The sequence below is a fragment of the Centrocercus urophasianus genome, unplaced genomic scaffold (assembly GCF_019232065.1).
Source record: "Centrocercus urophasianus isolate 14NV4802_14NV808 unplaced genomic scaffold, USGS_Curo_1.0 seq_31, whole genome shotgun sequence".
Classification (NCBI taxonomy): Eukaryota; Metazoa; Chordata; class Aves; order Galliformes; family Phasianidae; genus Centrocercus; species Centrocercus urophasianus.
Genome location: NW_024884878.1, coordinates 1689119 through 1709122, shown reverse-complemented (window position 1 = coordinate 1709122; position 20004 = coordinate 1689119). Strand labels below are relative to the sequence as shown.

Genomic DNA, 20004 nt, shown 5'->3' with positions numbered 1-20004 from the left:
TAACTTTTGTTTCAGCAAAACCAGATAAGTGTGCTGGAAATAATCTCCTGGTAGAAGCCTGAAGTCCTCCGACATCACCTGATGCCTGAAAAAACAGAGGGTATTGTTGAGTTTGCTCCCGTTCTTAAGAATTTTCATGTGCTTGCAAGGCTAACAGGCTCTATTACAAAAACTGTATCTGAGAGTGGAGTGGCAACAACAAAAATTCAATGATCTACTAGTAAACTCTGTCTCAGAAAGCCTATTTTATATATGCTACATATAGCTTTCAAGAAATTTTATAGACCTACAAAAACTGTGTCTAGTGAATGAGGTGTTATAAATGAAATAGGTACAAGCTGCACCTCAGTCCTGGCTGAGACCTTTCATGACAAAGGAATCATAGCAGCATGAAATTGGGTTTTGCTCCATTAAGACCAGAATGACTCAAGAAAATAGGAAAAAAAAAATCTTTAAATATGCTCAAAGGAATACAACTGTATTGCATTATGACTGAAATCTCTGAAGTAGACCTGCTTATGTATACAAAAGAAAAAAATTCATTAGAAACACAAGGAAAACATTTGTGAACATTGCTTAAGTTATGCATGAGCAAAAGTCCCAAGAAGAAATCCAGCTTAAAAAAAAACCAAAAAAAAAAAAAACAAAAAAACCATGTATTTAAACTCAGTATTCAACATCTCTCCAGTACTCAGAAGAAAAACATGAAACTAAGTAATGTTTCAGTTTTCACAGGGCTTTATTTTCCTAGGAAAGGGCACACCAAAAGCATTGGTTTCATTTTTGTTACTTGGCAGTCTTTTTAACCAAGAAATTACCATGGCAATGTAGTATTCTGAATGTTAAATTTCGGTGCTCTTTGGCAACAGTGATTTCTCAAATTCAAAACACCTGCAGCTGGATCACGAATTAGGCAGAATGAACAACAGTATATAATCTTTTGAGTGAATAAGTGAAAAAATGTTTTTGGAACTTCACTACAAATATTTCCCTCTATTATCTGGAATGTCAGCTTGAAAAAGCTAACGATTTTGCAGATTCTTAGGAGAAGTTATCAATTCCCAAATTTACTTTCTTTCTTTTTCTTTTAATAAAAAAAAATTCACTGTATTACAGTGCAAACTTTATGCATGTCAAAATACCTGGAAATAGCCACTACTAGACTTACTGTAGCTTCACACATTTGCATTATAAAAGCATGTGTAAATAGGGAGGTAAAAGCATGAAGAGTAATCTATATGCTTCTACAGGGCTGATCTGCTTGGTTCCAAGATTATTTTATGCAAATATATATCCACAAAATAGATTCTAACCTTACGAAAGAAAAGCAAGTTCAATCTCCAGTCAGATCAGTTTCCTGTACTGGTTCCCGTCATGGTCACATGAATGCTTGTTAGTTCCAGGGGAAAAGAACAAGGTGGGAACATACAGATGGAGACAGAGTGAGCTAGGAGACCACAAACCAGACTTTGATCAGTAAACTATCCTCTTATTTAATACCAGGATCAGATCCCAGCAGGGTAAGAGCTAAGGAACACACTGTTTCTTTTTGTTCCTATTTGCTTAATTTCTTCCCAGTGTTAGTCTTGCCTTTATCATCTTTTGACGCAGATGAACACATTTGCAGCAAGTGGACTGGATAGTACTGCAATATGTATAAGCAAATCTAGATAAGGGAAGCTGTGACAACTTCCTCTGGATTGAAACATGGCACCCTAAAGCTGCACCTGCCTGCAGCATTTCAGGATCCAGCCACTGGGATCCCAAGGAGGGCTTACAATGAGAACAAGCAGACTCTGCATACCTAGGCAGGTTTCCACTTTTCTCACTGGCTAAGCTATGCACATACTACCTGTGAATTACCATCAAAGCCTTCCTCCGCAGCCTGCCTATGCTGTTTCCCTCATACATTATCAACTGAAGCACTGAAATGAGTCTTTCAGTATACTATCTTTAAATATTAAAAAAATATTAATACACGAACACTTTTCCTTCTGCATGTAAAATAGTTGTAATTCTACCATAATTTCTCCATATGGAAACCAAAATGACTACTCAGACTGCTAGTGTTTTCATCTAAAGGTTTTGAAAAGTGATTCAAAATATCTCAGATAGTTGAGAGGGAGTAAGACTAGTCTAGAGTTCCTTGCTTGCTGCCAAAGACCAAAATTTAACGGATTTACTGCTTGAAACTCACTGTCTCATTGTAAAGAATTGGACTGAATATAGCACTTCAGAAAGTATGTGAGCTCTCAGTGTGCCTAGCTGGCTAGAGGCTTTCTACACCCTAAATAAACAGCAGTAGCAAATGGCCAGATAAGAACTAAGCATCCAAAGATGCTACATTAATTACCATACAGGGCAAGGGAGCGGGGGTGGGGACAACTGATAAGTCTTACAAATCTGAGGGCTATGAGAAGGTGATTTGTAACCCTGCATTTAAATGATCAGCTGGACACAAGTTTGAAAACCCACAACAAGCATTGTGCTAAAAGTATCTCCATGGAATGCTGCAAGGGGATGTGACCAAGGCAGTCAACACACTAAGCTCAAATCATAGCATTTCTATAGTCAGGATTTCTTAATCAGACCAGAGAGCTGGCTAGAAACCATATGGGACTTTCACATCTCCTTATGTTTTGATTTCACAGGAAGACAGTAATAGAAGAAGCTGCAACTACGACACAGGAATTATCAACATAAACACACAAGAACAAATAAAGAAGAACGGATCCATATCCTTTTACTCTTCAGTTACTGGAGCTTTCAAAAGCAGATGAAACACCATGAAACCCTAGGTTCTAAATAACCTGAAACATGCTAACAAAATCTATAAAACATTTTTTCAGTAATTATACAATTTGTGAACATTATCCAAACCCAGAATTCAAGAATTCAAGAAGACTGTGCAGAACTGGGTACAAGGTCTATTATACAAAAAAAGTCAGAAACACAGTAAGAGCATTCCCAGTATTAATAGCTGAGGAGGGAGAGGGGTGCTGCTTTGTTGTTTTGTCTTTCTCCCTGATTACAGGGGAGGAAGGGATTACAAGATTGCAAGGTACATTTCAGTGTTCTTACTCTCCTTTCTTTCATTTTGGGAAATATAGGTCCCTCTCTGAACAACCTGCACAAGTTGTTAAAACAGTGAGACAGAGAGAGAGAGATGAACTGACACCCATACTCTGAAGTTATTCTATATTAACCTGAGAGGTGCTATTTTTTAAAGTTTTCAAAGTTCAAAAGGAGACTTTGACTTCAAGCTGTGTAAGTCAATAAGACGTCTATTGGTTACCAACTCCTCTGCAGCAGAACTTGAAACTAAAGCACCTGAATAGGCATCAATCCTTCTTGCAAGCAAAGCAGCAGACTAGATCACACCCTCAGTTGGCAGGACAAGCTGGTGCATGTGATCATTTCCATAACTCTCAGTTTCACTGTCTATAAGCCACTCCAAGTGTCTGTAAGACATTTGAAAAAGAGTATGGTATCAATGTTTACAAGAGGAGAATGGTAAAAGTGAGTAAATTCTGGTACACTCCTATTCTAGTCCTTTCTGGTTCTGGTCATTAACTTACTCCTTTATTTCCACACAGCATTGATTGTTGTGAATTGCACTCAGTAAATGGGTAATTCAAGCATCATCATAGCATTCTTCATCTGGCCAACCAGTTGGTTTTTGCATGCCTTAAGTCACCTTCAGAGAAGTGCATGACCTGGGCTTTCAGACGTCATCCATCACACATTGACAGGCCTTCAGTATCCTACAGACATAACAATTGCATGTCAACTGCCATACTGTCTCACTCAGACTACAGTTTTTCCAACTAATGGTCATTTCTGCACTGAGATAATGGTACTGGCCTCCTAACTCACCAAAGGAAACCTCAGAGTTCTCACAGCCAATGCAGTACTACTTTCCTCACCCATCCTGATGAGCAGTAAGACTTTGTGTGTTCTGGCATTAAACTTTTTAACCTGTTTTCTAAGGAAATGAGATTTGTCATCACATTGTTTGCCACTTAGCATCCTCACCCAATAACTTCAATTAGTAAACAGACACCAAACCTGATAGATCAGCAAAGGCCAGAGCTCCTACACATTCTGTGAAAACTGGTAGCTGAAGAAGAGATAAGAACCACAATTCACAGGCCAACCATGGAAGAGATACATAAGTAGAATTCAGACCTTTGTGATTTTGGCTGCCAATTAATACATGCATACTCATTTACCAGCAAGCTTAGGCAACGTGTGGGAAGCTACAGCTACTGCTGAGTGCTCAGAGGGGGCCTCCAAGGGTAAGTAAAAAGCTGTAGAGTCAAAGGAAGAATGAAGATACTGGTAAAAAGTTTTAAGGACCATGAGCTGCAAAGCTGTAAGATGCTAGGCTTCAGAGGATCTGCAGTATAAGCACACAAAATATTTTATACTTACTATATTATTTTGGCTGATGTTTTTAATCTGACAAGTGAAATTTCACTGCTTGCTGAAGTGGACAGAAGTAGGAGAGGCTCTTCTGTGTTAGGGATGTCACAAATAAAAAGGAGACATTTTTATATGCAGCTCAGATTAGTCCCACATGCAGGGAAGCCAGGGAATGAGAGGGATGCCTGTGAAAGATTATCATTGAGCAACATCTGGCAAACATCCACTTCTTAATAATAACTGAAAAGGCACTAAGTATTTTTGTGAAGATGTCATTCAACACAACCACTCATCTCCTAGTAAGACTCACCCACTTAAAACTTTCTTTTCACTGTCACCATACAGTTGTTATGCAAACACAAAGAAATCATACAAGAAAAATGCTTTCAAGTTGATAACGTAAAATCAAACCACGTTATTGTTTGAATGCAAATACCAGCAGAGTAACAACTGCGTTGGACAAGTACCTATTAATACATATTAGGTCACTTTTCCATTTATCTGTACCTATAGAAGATAAGAAATGAAATTAAAACAAACAACTACTTTTCTGGTGGCTCATCCATATGTGTAAGAAGAGGAATAAAAGACTGGGAAACCAAAGATAGAAAGTTTCTTTTGATATGTAAAAAATCCCATCAGAAAAAAGAAAAGGCCTCAACTACCAACTCATACTAGTAAAATAAAACTCAAAATATTGCATTTAAGTTAGCTTTGGATAAAAGCCACAGTTCAAGTCAAATCTTGCAGCAGGTAAACCAAATCTTCATCGTGAGTACGTATCACCAGTTACAAATCTTGATTCACCTTTAAGCAATTAGTTCTTCATCAGGTAGCTGCCAGATTTAAGAGCTACTGTAACCATCCTAGTGTAAGTCACAATTTCTAACTGCACCCGTAAAGCTCTTGCAAAATCTTTGCTCTGACATGACAGGCATTCCCACTATCCACCTATTTTAGGCATGGTACGCGCCAAGTCTCTCCAACATCCAGTGCTGGCTCCTTTGAGGCATTTTTATTTATTGAAGCTTGCTGCTTACTTCTTCTGTCTCCAGCTTTTCCACACCAAATACACACATTTCCCTTCATGAGCTCTCTTGCCCCTCACGCTATTTCTTTCTCTGGCACATGTTACCTAGCCACCAGTTCTGAGAGCTGGAATACCTGTAGTGCTGTCTCTGTAATGTTCACTGCAAAGGCTGTTGCATCTCTCTTCCCTCCCAACATCCTGGTTATTTCTAAATCACTTCAAGAGTGAGCAATCACCTTAACTGCCCTCTGCTTTATATCGTCTGGAATTCCTATTTTATCATGCAACTAAATTTAAGTTATGCTATCCTGCTCCTATGTTACTTATTTCCTTTGCAGCAGTCCTCTAGAGATTTTTGCCTCTGGATGAAATCCCTTATTCATTCCTTTGAACCAGCTGCTACTCAAAACAGTTTCTACCAGCTAGCTTCTCATGCAACCAGTACATCCATTAGTGCATCAGCATATCTGTGCAAGACTTCAGACTTTTTCAGAGATCTTTTCATATCACTGCAAAGAGCCATAGCGCTTTCCAGAAAACACGAACATATCACCACAGCAAAAATTTCTGGTAAGCTGAATACCTCATGCATTTTGGTGGGTAAAAATATAATGGAAACTGTTCCCGTAGATGCTTAAGGATTTGGATATACACACCCAGCATTTAATGGTAACTCTATGCCAGTTATACACTGCAGGTATTGCCTAAGTTAAATCTCATTTCTCTTGTCTGCTCATTAGCTTCAAGTAACTTTTTGAAAGGGGTGGATTTTCTTTGAACACTCTCATTCAAGACAAAATAAATGTTATTTCAATATTTTTAGTCTGAAAAGCTATAAGAGCTATAGACACTGGAAGTTTTGTTTTCTACCAGTCCGCTTTATACTGCTGGCTAGTTTTCACTCTCCATTCAAAGTATCAAGGTCAGAAACTAGAGAAGCGAGCTATGAACTCATAAGAACAAAAAGAAGAGAAATAATGAAGACAAAGAGAAATGTATAGCATTATTTTGAAAAAATAATGGGAGGCTTTTATTGGAAACTGTATTATTCTCATTTTTGAGTCAGAAATTGAGAGAGCCAAACCAAAAAATGGCACTGTGTTTCTTACACAGCTTTACTCTTACCTGCACTTTAATACACAGTAGCCTAAACATGAGAAATACGAAGTCTCTAACATGACATCCCTTGCCCTGAGCTTCTGGCTCCTGTTGGCATACTCCTCACTTCTGCTCCCAAACACTGTTGAAATTTTGTTCAATTTTAAAGACCTTCCAACCCAACTCCTCATCCTACCAAACTGCTATCCAGTCATAACCTGGCAGTTGCCCAATTCAACTGCTGAGATCCACTTTATGTCTGATGTTTGCTAGACTATAAACAAGTCTTCCAGCCTGTGAGAAACTAGCTTTCAACACAAGTGAAAGACTCCAACCAGACTTCCAGATGTCATACTCTAATTAGTGAATTAGTGGCCCTAGTTTATTTCTGGTCAGTATCAAGCTTACTGATGATTTAAATGGAAGTTCTGGTATGAGCCATTACAGAAATGCTCTGCTGGACTCAGTTCTGGTCTCCATGCTCATTACAGAATAAAGACGAACAGAATGTCTGCACTGTAAATACATGGTAACTGATTTAAATTCTAAGTAAATTTTGAATACACATACACACATTTTATTTGGTGTTAAATGCACCATGGGTAAACATTCACCACTGTGACCTACCTTTGTAAGAGAATAAGTAATGTACTGGTAATTTTTTATCAAAGCATAAGCACATTTTAAAATCCTTTTTTAAAATACAATTTAAAGGGCACTCAAAGAGTCAACTTAGCAGCTCATCGTTTCTGTGTAAAAAACCCTAACTGAAACACTTTTCTTTTAACTGCACTACTAACCTCCATTAGCACAAGACAAACTGAAAGGAATTGTATCACTGTTACACCAACCATCTATTCACAATGAATTTACAACTCATTACTATTCTTCTTCTAGCACACTCCCCCCTGCTCTAAAAAACCCAACACCATAATATTCACCTTTCTTTTACCCCATTTCAGCCTTTCTTCTTTTTCAGTTAACAGCAAGTTTCATGCCTGGTAATACAGAGATTCTAAGAAGACATTTGCAATGACAGCACCAAGTAATTAGGCACGTATACTATAATTAAAAGCATTTCTAAAAAAGCACAACATTTTAAGTATGCGTATACACCTATATATTAAATCTGATAGCATACTGTGCACTGCAAGTATCTCAGCTCCTTTCAAATACAAGTTAAAGTTTCCCATGACTGTGTTTGCATGTTTTTTTCATTATTGTACACCACCACACCAAGCAACCACAGATGTTTTATGAGAGCATCTTGCTAGCCTACGTGGCCTACCACACACACTTTATATAAACCACTTGTGCTACGAAAAAGTTTTCCTTTCTCTTCTGAAGTACAATAGTTTGATAAGGGTTATACACAATATTGCCAAAAAGCACAGTTTGCCATGTTTAATCGCTTCCGTAATCTGCTGAAAGAAACTCTGTGTCAATGGTTGATCAGAATTTGCTGTTTTTATTAGTGTAACTGATGATGTGGCAACTCTAGAAACTTTAGAAACAGCTGCTGGAACTGTTCCTAGAAAAAATAAAGCCACAACTCCTCAGAATTCTATCTCACAGAGTATAAGTTTGGAAATTTCATAAGCTTTCAAAAGACCTTTTCCTTAGGACATTTACATGGTCTGTAAAAGAATGTCAGTAATTTAACACTTGAACTGTTTTAAACAGAATTCAAGCCCAATCTAGCACAGTTTTTTCTCCTTCAAGGAACCGTTGCACTTAGAATTATTTATTAGTAACAGAAGGAATGCAAGAATTTTACATGCATTTCCATAGAGCTAAAATATGACTGCTGTCAAGCACTCCGGAGTTTAAAGAGAAAGCACTGTTAGCCTTCTAACTTTGCAGACACTTAAAACTTACAGCAGAAGTAGTAATTTGCCAGCATATTGAGAAAAAAAGTGATGGAATAGATTAGCTATTTGGTTTTGAATTGGGTAATTTTTTTTGTCTTTTTTTTTTTTTTTTTTTTTTAACTCCTGCAGCTTTTTTATATATCTTTCCAATAATCACATTAGATTCATTTCAGTGGCATTTCAGTGACAGTATGATCATCTTCAATTACATATTTAAAAATATGCATAAACCTGGAATTTACCATGACAGAACTCTGCCAACAGCTTCAGTTTCAGCAACAGAACATTCCAGGCACCTGCACTTTTCCCCAGAGAATATTAAGTGTTTGCACTTAGAGCAAGATTAATTTTGAAGTGATCAAACTAAAGCTAACTCTCATTGTCCAAGAGGGATGGTCTGTCTGATATAACCTGACCACATCAGCAGGTTTAGCTCAAAACTCTCCCAGAACTGGTGTCCACCATCTGAAGAACAGATTGGGTTTTGTAGCTCTTACTGGCACTGAAAAACCAAAAATTACAGAATGTGTTCACTGTGAAGGAGTCCAAGACAACTGCTCCTGCTTAAAGAGAGTGGCTTGACCTGCATGCTAGACTAAGATGGTGCCGGAACAAACAAGACTCATGAGCCAGAGACAAAATATTGAAATGGAACTCATCTGTAGAGCTGCAAGAAGAATTTCTTCAGAGTAAATACTCCCGAGTTCCACTATTTCCTCTGAGGGAGCTCATGTATTCTATGTTAATTGTTGGATAAGAAGCCTCTGGAGCACAGCCAAGAACTTTTCTAAGGCAGTACTCCCACTGGCTAACCTTATGGCCAAACTCCACTTAACACATACAGTCGCCCTTCTTTCCTAGGCAGAAGCCTAGCATCTGTTAGTATTTGTGATTAGTGCACTCTGCTGGTGATTGAGATCACAGGATTCAACTCATCTCAGACTGAGGAATAGGATACCACAGAGCAGTTTTCTCAACTACCACAATGTCTTTCTGACGACTAAGCTGCTACACAAAAATGCAGCATTTTCTTCATCAGACAGATACATGCCTTGAAAAAGAGCACGGTATTTTGAATTTCCAGCAACAAGCCATCTCATAGCACAGTCCAATACCAGAGAACTAGTCAGATACCGCAGCTCATGCCTCACCTCCCCTTTAGTCAGCTACTAAGTCAGCACTCCAGAATATTAAGTTGCACTAAAGGAGCTCCTAGATTCACCACGTAGCCCAGAGGACAGCACACAAAATGGATCTTTGAGGGCAGCTATTTTATTTCAAAGAGAAGCTTGGATAACCGCATTGGGCTGGCTGCCCAGTATTTCGGACTGTTTTAAATACCATAGTGCCTAACAGCACTCAGTCATTGTTATTTTGAAAGTTTCAGTCTAGAATTCTTTTTTATCACTAGCAAGAAGGTCCAGGAATGTACTTTAAAGTATCACAACATTCCTTGGGTAACATTAGCTATTTGGACAAAATAAACTAAAAAACTGAATGCTCACATCAGTTTGTTTGACAGTGAAAACTGACTTTAAAAAACAAAAAAACAAAAAAAACCAAAAAACAGAAAAAAAAGAAAGCTGCAGGAAATACAACTCCTGAAAAATCACACTTTGCTTTATTGATTAGAGGGTTGAAACTGGTTTTAAGAGTTCTTTTCCTGTGGGTAAGAGACAGAATTTTTTAGCCCCCTTAAGACACTCCTGTTCACATTTTCCAAAGATAAATACAGATTTTAAAAAAGCATAATAGTAAACTGATAAGATTCTTTCACGCTGGTTTGTAACTACTCTTAATGTACTTGTTACCAAGATTAGACAGATCTAAGGGCTCCTCTGGCCTTTAGGGCTCTTGCTACCCCTTAGTGGTCATGCTCCTATAATGCTGGTCAGTAGTTACTTTCTGTAAAATAGACAGCTGTCAGACAACGCAACTGCACATCATACAATCATCCCATTTTGGTTTGCTGGTTGAATGCTCTCCCATTTGTTTATTTCACAGAAATGCCACAGCCTAAACAAAGCCACTCCACTGACAGGAGCGGCCCGCTGCGGTGGAAGGGGCACAGCCCATCTCCTACCACCCACTGCTCCCCTCTCAGCCATCCAGCCCCAGACCCATGCTGCAGCTCTGTGCTAACTTCACCCAGCAGCAGCAAACTACCTCAGCAAGAAGTATGCTCTGCTCAGAGGCAGAAAGGCAGGGGCAGGCAGGACATGCAGCTGGAAGAGAGGAGCAAAGAGAGAGAGCAGCTTCCAGTCCTGAAGCAGAGAGTCCAGCAGCCCTGACATCCGTCTGAGAATTGCACTCTTGGGGCACAATGTTTAACATGTCACACTGAACAGCAAAGTAATTCTTCACAAGGAGCCTCAAGTTAAAGACTTCTCAGTGTTAAGAGCTGTCCCAGTTACTATTGTTGAAAATGTGGAAAAAAAACAACAGTGAAATACTGAATGTCATCTAATGTCAATGGAAACATGCAGAGGCAAATGACATCTGAGTGGTGCGGCAGTCAAACACTGAAGACTGAAAGTAAGGAAGAGCTTAAGTAACAGCTTTAATAAATACCCTGGAGTAGTCTCAAACTACATTTTATCTGGAATGTCTCTGCAGAAATGGTGACTACTGAATGACAGAACTTCCTTTTCACTTGAGGCACATTTTAAATTGGCATTTATGTATAACGAAGATGATCGCTGGCCTGGAGCATCTCCTGTCCAAGGAAAGGCTGAGAGACCTGGGGCTGCTCAGCTTGGGGAAGCAAGATTGAGAGAAGATCTGATCAATGATTATAAATACCTGAAGTGCAGGTGGCAATTCAATGAGGCCAGACTCTCTTCAGAGATAGGTCAAGGAGGTGGAACGTAGGAAGATCCACACAAACATGTGGAGGAACTTTCCTGTCAGTGATAGAGCACTGGAACAGGCTGCCAGAGAGGTGTGTAGTCTCCTTCTAAGCAGATATTCAAGACCTGGCTGGACGCTGACCTGGGTGACCTTTTGTAGGAAACCTGTGTTATCAGAGGCTTGGACTTGATCATCTCTAGAGGTCCATTCCAGAACCCATGGTTCTGTGATTATATATCAGCGTGCTGGACCTACTGCATTAATAACAAATATCTTATGTGTTAAGGACAAGCATGGATAAATATTTTACACTTTATACACCTTAAAAAAAAGAACCCATATCTGGATTGTGCTTCCTTTCAGTTGTGCTGTGATAAATGATGCAAGTTTCATAGAACTACTGATTCAGCACAAATCTTCAGATTTCACAAAATTTCAGAGATTTCACGAATGCTTCACAAAGAATACTTCAGTCCTTCTTCACCTGCTACAGTTATTTCCTGCAGCTACACTGCAAGACTCTACTCTGCTGAACACCAGCCTGAAGGCCAAGCCATATGCCCAGATTACCTTCCAGCGTAGATAACCCAGAAGTTGACAGCTGTAAACCAAAGAAGGATGAGAACATGAGTGCTGCCATATAGAACATAGCACCTCAAAGTTCTGGGACCCAAAAAACTGCTGAATAGAATTCACCACTTTGAGTCTGAATGCTAGGTTTCTCCATGCAGAATCTTTTCAATCTGCACTTCAGTTAGTAGACCGAAAGATTTGTATGCATGCATATTACTGTCGAGACGGACTTCTATACTAAACCCGCCTTTAAGAAAAAAAGGAACATTTCAAACGGAGGATAAGCATTTATCTAGGCATCAGCTCTCACTATTTAAAACAACATAGCTTTAAAAGTCAATTTATGTGACTCATAGGAACAACTCTGAATTCTGATAAGATTTAAAGACACTTCACAAAATACAACGACTTATTAACATACCGCTTTGGCCCTTACAGCACTCATGTATATTACAACTACACATTTTAAATGCATTCACATAGAGATCATTTACACAAGCTCATGCGATTTCTGAGGCTCACTTCTGTGAAGTAGTTGTAACCAACAGTGAATACCAAGATCAAAAAGGAGAGCATGGCAATAACTGCATCTGCAGAATGTGATGGTGAAGAAATGACAAAAGGCACACCTGGCTTGGTTTCCATTCACAAGCTTCTCCTTCATACTCCCGCATACTTTTCATACACATGAAATGTGGTTATCTCCCTTTAGGCTTGCCCTGTCCATGGCTGTTGATGATGTGCTGCCACCTAGCACATGCTTCCAGAAAGTTTAGTTCATACACCTCTTGTGGTACAGCAAACTATTCTGTGATACCAGAAAATCATCACACAGCAATATTTTTAAGGATTCCTTCAGTGTGTATGCCTATAAAGACGAGAATACAATTATAGTCACATGTAGACAAGCATGGCAGAAAAACAGCCATATACACTTGACATATAAAAGTAATTCATCTTTTTATCTTTGTTCAATTAATGTTTGTTTTTTTTTTTTCTCTAAAAAAGAAAAAGAAAGTGAAAAGCAGTAAAAATAACACTACTTTCCTCTTCTTTCCCAAGAACTCTAATTTTCACATTTTTAATTCCCTTTAACTTTCTGCAACCTTTAGTCTCCCTATAATTCTCTACCTCCTACTCTGCCTTGGGCACAGATGTCAAAACTCAATAGAAAAACAGAAATGGGATGTCTGAATCACACACACACAAAAACAAAACAAAACAAAAAAAAAAAACAACAAAAAACCTTTTCTCACATGAAATCATGCTGCAATTATACAGTAATCACATTTAAATTTTTTTTTTCATTTTCATTCGCCATTAGATTGGAAGAGCTGGGAGAATTTGCTGTTCCATGGGTGCACTATTTTGTATCTAAATGATACCTTTTAAAAGACTTCCAAGATCTCCTCTCCAAATTAACGAGCTGAGGTTTAACAAAAGCAAGTGTAGAGTCTTGCATCTAGGGAGGAATAATTCCATGCACTGGTACAGGTTGGGAGGAGCTCTGAAGAGAGGGACCTGGGTGTCCTGGTGGATGACAGGTTGGCCATGAGCCAGCAGTGTGCCCTTGTGGCCAAAAAGGCCAATGGCATCCTGGGGTGCATTAAAAAGAGCGTGGCCAGCAGGTCGAGGGAGGTGATCCTCCCCCTCTACTCTGCCCTGGTAAGACCTCATCTGGAGCACTGTGTCCAGTTCTGGGCTCCCCAGTACAAAAAAGACAAGGACCTCTTGGAAAGAGTCCAGCGGAGGGCCACAAAGATGGTGAAGGGCCTGGACCATCTCTGCTATGAGGAAAGGCTGAGTGAACTGGGTCTGTTCAGCCTTGAGAAAAGAAGACTGAGAGGGGACCGGATCCAGGTCTATAAATATCTGAGGTGTGGGGGGCAGAATGGCGAGGCCGGACTGTTTTCAGTAGTGTGTGAAGACAGGACAGAACCTGTGCGACCTGGTGTAGGGAACCTGCTTTGGCAGGGGGGTTGGACTTGAGGATCTCTGGGGGTCCCTTCCAACCCCTACGATTCTGTGAAATGACCAAATTAACTCGAAGACTGTCAAAAAAGAAAGGAGACACACTGCAGTCTTTTGTTTCATTTCCCTGCATAAGATTTTCATAATATTGTTTCCTTCAAGATTCTCTAGTGATAAGGGAAATAATCACCCCATCAAATACCTGCATTGCTGTCATACCAAGACACTTTCACATCTTACTTCTTGATAATACTGGCAACAAATGCCTGCGTTGTCCATTAGGAACACACACTAGTTTCTTTTTCTCTTTTGTGGTGTTTTCAACATGACAGTAATAGAGATCTCCTGTCACTGAATAAACTGACCCTATTCCAACAGTGATTGCTCATTCCTCTCATACAGAAATAAGCAAATATATCTTATTCATACAGCTTTTAACTATTCCAAAACAGCTTAATCCATTTACACTGCAGAAGTTGTTTCTGGAGATTAATAACTATTTGCTCCTTTAAAAACCAGTAACAAACATACTTAACAAACAAACTTAAATTTCTTACTGCAATAATTGCCATTATGTCTATTTGATACAATCTAACAAATGCACTGTATGAAACTGATTTTTACACATTAATATCACCCATTACCAAACTGGAAGCGCATGCAAGAGAAATTTAGTTCTAATACAATTACTTGATTAATGCTCACTCACTATCATCCCACCTTTATCAGAGAAAGAGAAATATTTCTTAACAATAAGACAAACTCTCAAAAAAGCTTCCCAGGAAGTTAAATACACAGAGCATTATCCTGGTGAAGAAAATTTTATTACCACTTTCTGCAGTAGACAATACACTAGAGATGCTTTATGATAAGTTGCATAAACGGGAAAAAAAAACGTTAGATCTATAGACAGCAGGTCTCCATCAGAAAGATGTGGCTCTTAACTCTTCACCAGCTCGATCTGTTGTCTCTCTTAATGGGTAGATAGCAAAGGTTTCAGTCGGCACTACAGAACGTCTTAAACTGATGTGCTTTATACAGTGCGTAACTTTTTGTCTCTGGAACGTTCTGATGCAAGTTCACCACTTCAGGAATCTCTCAGAGAACTAACCTCTGGTTTCTTCTTGCTACAGGGTGCTAGCTGAGCTGTGAGAAATAAAACCATCACCAGTGTCTTTACTGAAACCTGTCCATCTTCTCTACACAAACTACTAAAATCGTTCTCCTGAAGAATGGTTTGGCCATTCCTCATTCAAGTACTGTTTCTTACTCCAATTCTTCCCATAAGAGCATCTCTCTTCTGTAAGGAATGAAAAGTTCTTATTTGGAATTTCTTTAGCAGGCTTCAGTGTGAAGCTGCTTACATGTGACCTATTTTGGCAGTCACAAGAACCAAAGGCTAATAATCAGCTCGATAGCTGCATGTCATATAACATTAAGCTACACGTTTTCTGATGAACAGGTTACTTCCCCTTCCTGAGTTGCATGCAGATCACCCCCTCAGAGCTGTTATGTGCTTGGAACATAAGACTTGCTTTTAACAAATTAGGGAATAATTAAATAAGCACCAATTCTAGTTCTCTTGCAGATGATGAATAGCGACTGTAACGAGTTACCCAGGCACAGTGCTGGAGCTAGTACAACAGGTGCAGCAGAATTACCATGTTTAAAGGCGTACAGCAGGTAACTCTGGCTGTGCCAGGCTCTTCACATGCAATGACTGATTAACAAAACCCCGACCACAACCGAAACACACCACACTATAGCATTCTACTCATTCTATAAAGCGTGAAAGCAATATTAAGCCCGCTGAAAGAGAGGACAGGAGAGGCTCTGAGGCGTTGATTCGCCACGCTCGGCTTCTCTACCTGCAGGGAAACGTGCCCGGCCCGGCTGAGCCGTGGCAAGGCGTGGCGGAACAGGCACTGCGGCAGCGCCTCGCAGCCGGGCCGGGCCACGCCAGGCCAGGCCGGGCCGGGCCGGGCCGGGCCAGGCCGCACCTTCCCTTCCTTTCCCTTTCCTCCACAGCCCATCTCCGCCCCGTCCGTCCCCACCCGTTCCGTTCTCCGCTCACCTCGTTGTTGAGGTTCAGCACCGAAGCCATGCTGCAGACCCCACGCCTCCTCACCGCCACAGCGAAGCAAAACTAAGCGCATGCGCCGTTCGCTCCGCGGCGGGGCCGCTCCAGGCTGAAGCTCTATGGTTGCAGCCGCTCTAGGCGGCATCTCGCAGGCCGCGGTCCTCCCGCCCCGCCTAGGCGCGTGGTTTCCGTTTCCAGTTGGCAACTTCCGGTCGCGGGGTTGCGGAGGGTGGGTGGTGTGCTTCGTGGTGCGGCATTGAGCGCCCCTTGCAGCGCTGGGTCTTATTTCCAAACGGCTGGGATAGTGCATACGGCCTGTCCTTTGTTCTAGCCCTCTGGATCTATTCCTGCCTTAATACGTAATCTGCAGCAGTAAAGCTGGTCCTCATCAGTGCACAGAACAGTGCTGTGTCTCAGGGCCTTCCTTCACATACAAGAATTTATGTATTTCTGCTTGTTTTCCCAGCCTCTATTTAGTTGATCCTAAAAGAAAAACTCATCAGAGATGGTTCTCTCCCCCTGAGAGGGGAGGTCGTACCCCCTTGGTACGATTTCTCCACAGATGTCCCATTACATCCCATTACAGTTCTTCAGTTTCCACAAACACTGTGTTTATGGAACAATGAAAAAAGAGTTTATGATTGGAACTCTCAGTTGTATAAAAACTGGTCCCGTTACTTCATTTATGTTCCTGGTTTCTTGTTCAGTGCTCCTGGTGGAAACATCCAAAGAATAAATCAGCACAGCATCTCCGATAAAACAGATTTTATTCACAATTGCAATGGCACACAGAAAAAAAGATTACATCATATATGTCCCATTACCTGATGCTTCTCTCTTCCTCCCCTGGTTCATCATTGGCTATTTCAGGTTCACAGTCTTCCCGACACTCAACTGAACATACAGATACTGGCTAAACATAGTTAATTTATATTTTATGTTATTCATATTATAACATATAAGTTATATGTTATAATATACATAGTATATAAGACATATAATATATAATAGTATCAAGTAATATATATAAAATGATATTTATATTATATAAATACATATATAATATAAATATGTAGTGACATAGTATATAATCTATATAATATAAATATAATATATAACATAAAATAAATATATGCATATATATATTATCTATAATATATAACAAATATAACAAATATATATTATATATATCATATTATTATATATAATATAATATGTTGCTAATTAATTGACTTCTAACACTTGCTTCCTGGACACCTGTTCATACTTGGACAAAGATAAGTTTGGAAGGAGGATGGAGGGGAGTATCTGCTGCATCCCTTTCGAGAGTGAGACAGTTGGACCTCGTGTAGAGGCCCTGGCTTCTTTGATGCTTGATAAGTCTGTTATCCTTAGGCTAAGGGCCTCTTGGCAAAACAAAATAGCCTTTGAGTATGCTTTTTAGCCTATAATAGAAAAGCTGCAGCCTTTGTACTTGTTAATTACTTCATCTACCTACTAAGCGTGCATCAATATGGAAAGTTTATCTAAAGGAGAAATGATGAGGACTAATAAAGACCCCATTTTGTTGGAAAATAAAGAGAATGATCAAAAGAATTACTGGTATCGATAAGGGACAGCAGATGTCAGCAGAGACCATGAAAACTCATCTTGTTGGTTCTAACTGCAAAACATTCCATTCCCACATTCCCCCTGGCTGATCAGTGACGTTTCTCCAGTGAGCCAAAATACAACCCAGAATAGTCTTTTTTGGCATTTCTTTCGACATGCTTTGTCCCATACCAGCTGCTTATGCCGACCATCTTGGATACTGGGTGAAAATCCCTTGTGTATTGCTGGGTAATGGTGTCCACCTGCTTCCCAGGGCACGGGAACACCAAATTTCCTGGGCAAGAGTCATAACCAACATCCCCCAGCAAGACAAGAGTATTTTAAACAGGGAATGGAATTCCACAAGTGATGTTTTTACATCACAAACATTTAACAATTACAAAGACAGAGAGTGACAATGGCTAACACAGTTATCTATACAAGGGACTAGATCCTGCAAGAAGGCTTTTTGCGGCACAAGCATTGAGAGATTATAGCAATTACTACCATAGTTCCTATAACTGGTCAGGGAAAAAAAGAAGAAGAAAAAGAAGAAAATCAGAACTGTTCAGACATTCGCTGCAAACGCCCTCCTAGACTCAGGAGAGTCTGAATTACTGATTGATCGGTTCCCGTAGGATTCCTCAAACCTGTGGGCCCACAGGGCCTTCCTACCCTAGCCAACAACCTTGCTTGTGAGCTCACATTCCTTGGGGAGGAGCATACGCTCCTTCATACCTTGCATGGGACATCTCCTTACAACTTATGGCTTCCCTGTTCTCAACATACCTGGTCCGCAGCTGGGGTTCTCTCCCTGTTCTGTAGTGGATGTGTTGGCCCAGGGAGTCTTCTCCAAGAGTCTCTCGGGGTGCATCAGAAGCATCCCCTGGGCCGACCAGCCCCATGGCCCAGCAAAGAGCCTCCTGACTGGCTCACCAAATTGGCATGCAGAATCACATTCCATAACCATAAAGCAGGTATGTTTACTCAGCGCTGCGTACATGCTGGATGCAGGGGGGTAATCCCTCCAAGCCTGCATACCAGAGGTCAGGAAGGGCACGTACTTCAAGAACAAGCTGCTTACATATGCATTACATGCCCATGAAAAGGCTGGGTTATTACAGTGAGTCCCCCGAATGACTGACATTCTTCCCCCCCACCCTTGAATCTCAGTTCTTTTATGCATGCATGGTATCTCAGGGGTCATTTGGTAGTCTTTCTGATGAAGGCCATCTTCTTCACTGTGTATTCTGTGACTGGCTTTGGCCCTTCATCTTATTAGCTATGGTTCTGTCCATCAATCCGTTGGTTCTTCATTAATTTGTGGTTTACTGTTCCAGCCAGCTGTCTCGCATTGCAGACATGGGGCAGCTAACAGTGTTAGAGTGGGACTTGGGTTCTCTCACCCACGCCTAGATCCTAGATCAGGGTCCTGGCAGACATGGGGAGGAGCCGGACCACCAGTGAAGACTAAGGCAACACGCTCTTTGAGCAGATTAGCTTTTTCCTTGTCTGAGGAAGCCATCTTTCCGTTCTTATTTATCAGAGCGGGAACACTGTCCTTGATCTGTCTCCTGTGTATGTACCTGTAGAACCCCTTCTTGTTATTTTTCACATCCACCACCAAGTTTAACTCTACTTGTGCCTTGGCTTTCCTAATCTTATTTCTACACATGCGGACAATGTCCCTGTATTCTTCCCAGGCTACACAACCTTGCTTCCACTTTCTGTACATTTCCCTATTTTCCCTCAGTTTAAGCTGCAAGTATGTGCTCAGCCATGCCAGTCAGCTGCCTCCTCTGCTCGGTTTCTTCTGCTGGGGGATTGAGAGCTCTTGTGCTCTCAGAAGGGTGTCCTTAAAGAGCTGCCAGCTCTGTTCTGTGCCCATGCCCTTAAGGACGCTTTCCCAGGAGATCCCACCCAGCAATTCCTTGATCAGCCAGAAGCTTGCTCTCCTGAAGCTCAGGGCCCTGACTCTACTTTTTGCCAGGCCTGCATTCCTCCAGATCACAAACTCCACCAGGGCATGGTCATTACAGCTCAGGCTGCCTGCACTCTTAACCTCTCTAATGCTCTCCTCCACTCTGGTGAGCACCAGGTCCAGTAAGGCTTCACCTTGGGTCGGTCTGTCTGGACAAGGAAGTTGTCCTCGACAGAATCCAGGAATCTCTTGCATTGTCTGCCACATGCCATGCCGCTATCCCAGCAGATATCGGGTGGTTGAAATCCCCCATCAGAACAAGAGCCTGTGAGCACGACACCTCCTGCAGCTGGAGTAAGAAGGGCTCATCAACAGGCTTCCCCTGATCAGGTGGCCTGTAGCAGACCCTAACCACTACATGCCCTTTACTGGTTTGATCCCTGATTTTCACCCATAAACTCTTAACCTGGTCATGGCTGCTTCATGTTGTCCTCTGTGAATTCCATAGTGTTGGCCCTGTGGTGCAAGAGCAGAAGGCACTGAGATCCAGAATTGCCTCCTGGTAGCTCAAGCCTGCCCAGACAGCAGTGCTCGA

The 20004-nt window shown here is 40.8% G+C and overlaps 1 protein-coding gene across 1 annotated transcript in view; it reads right to left on the bottom strand.

Annotated features, from left to right (window-relative positions):
• Positions 1 to 16030, bottom strand: part of SRFBP1 (serum response factor binding protein 1) — a 64830-nt gene extending 48800 nt beyond the window's left edge. The window contains exon 1 of the mRNA XM_042829411.1: positions 15893 to 16030. Coding sequence (XP_042685345.1) covers positions 15893 to 15922 — 30 coding nt within the window. The 5' untranslated portion in view covers positions 15923 to 16030. The remainder of the gene's footprint in view (positions 1 to 15892) is intronic.
• Between the last annotated feature and the right edge of the window lie 3974 nt (positions 16031 to 20004).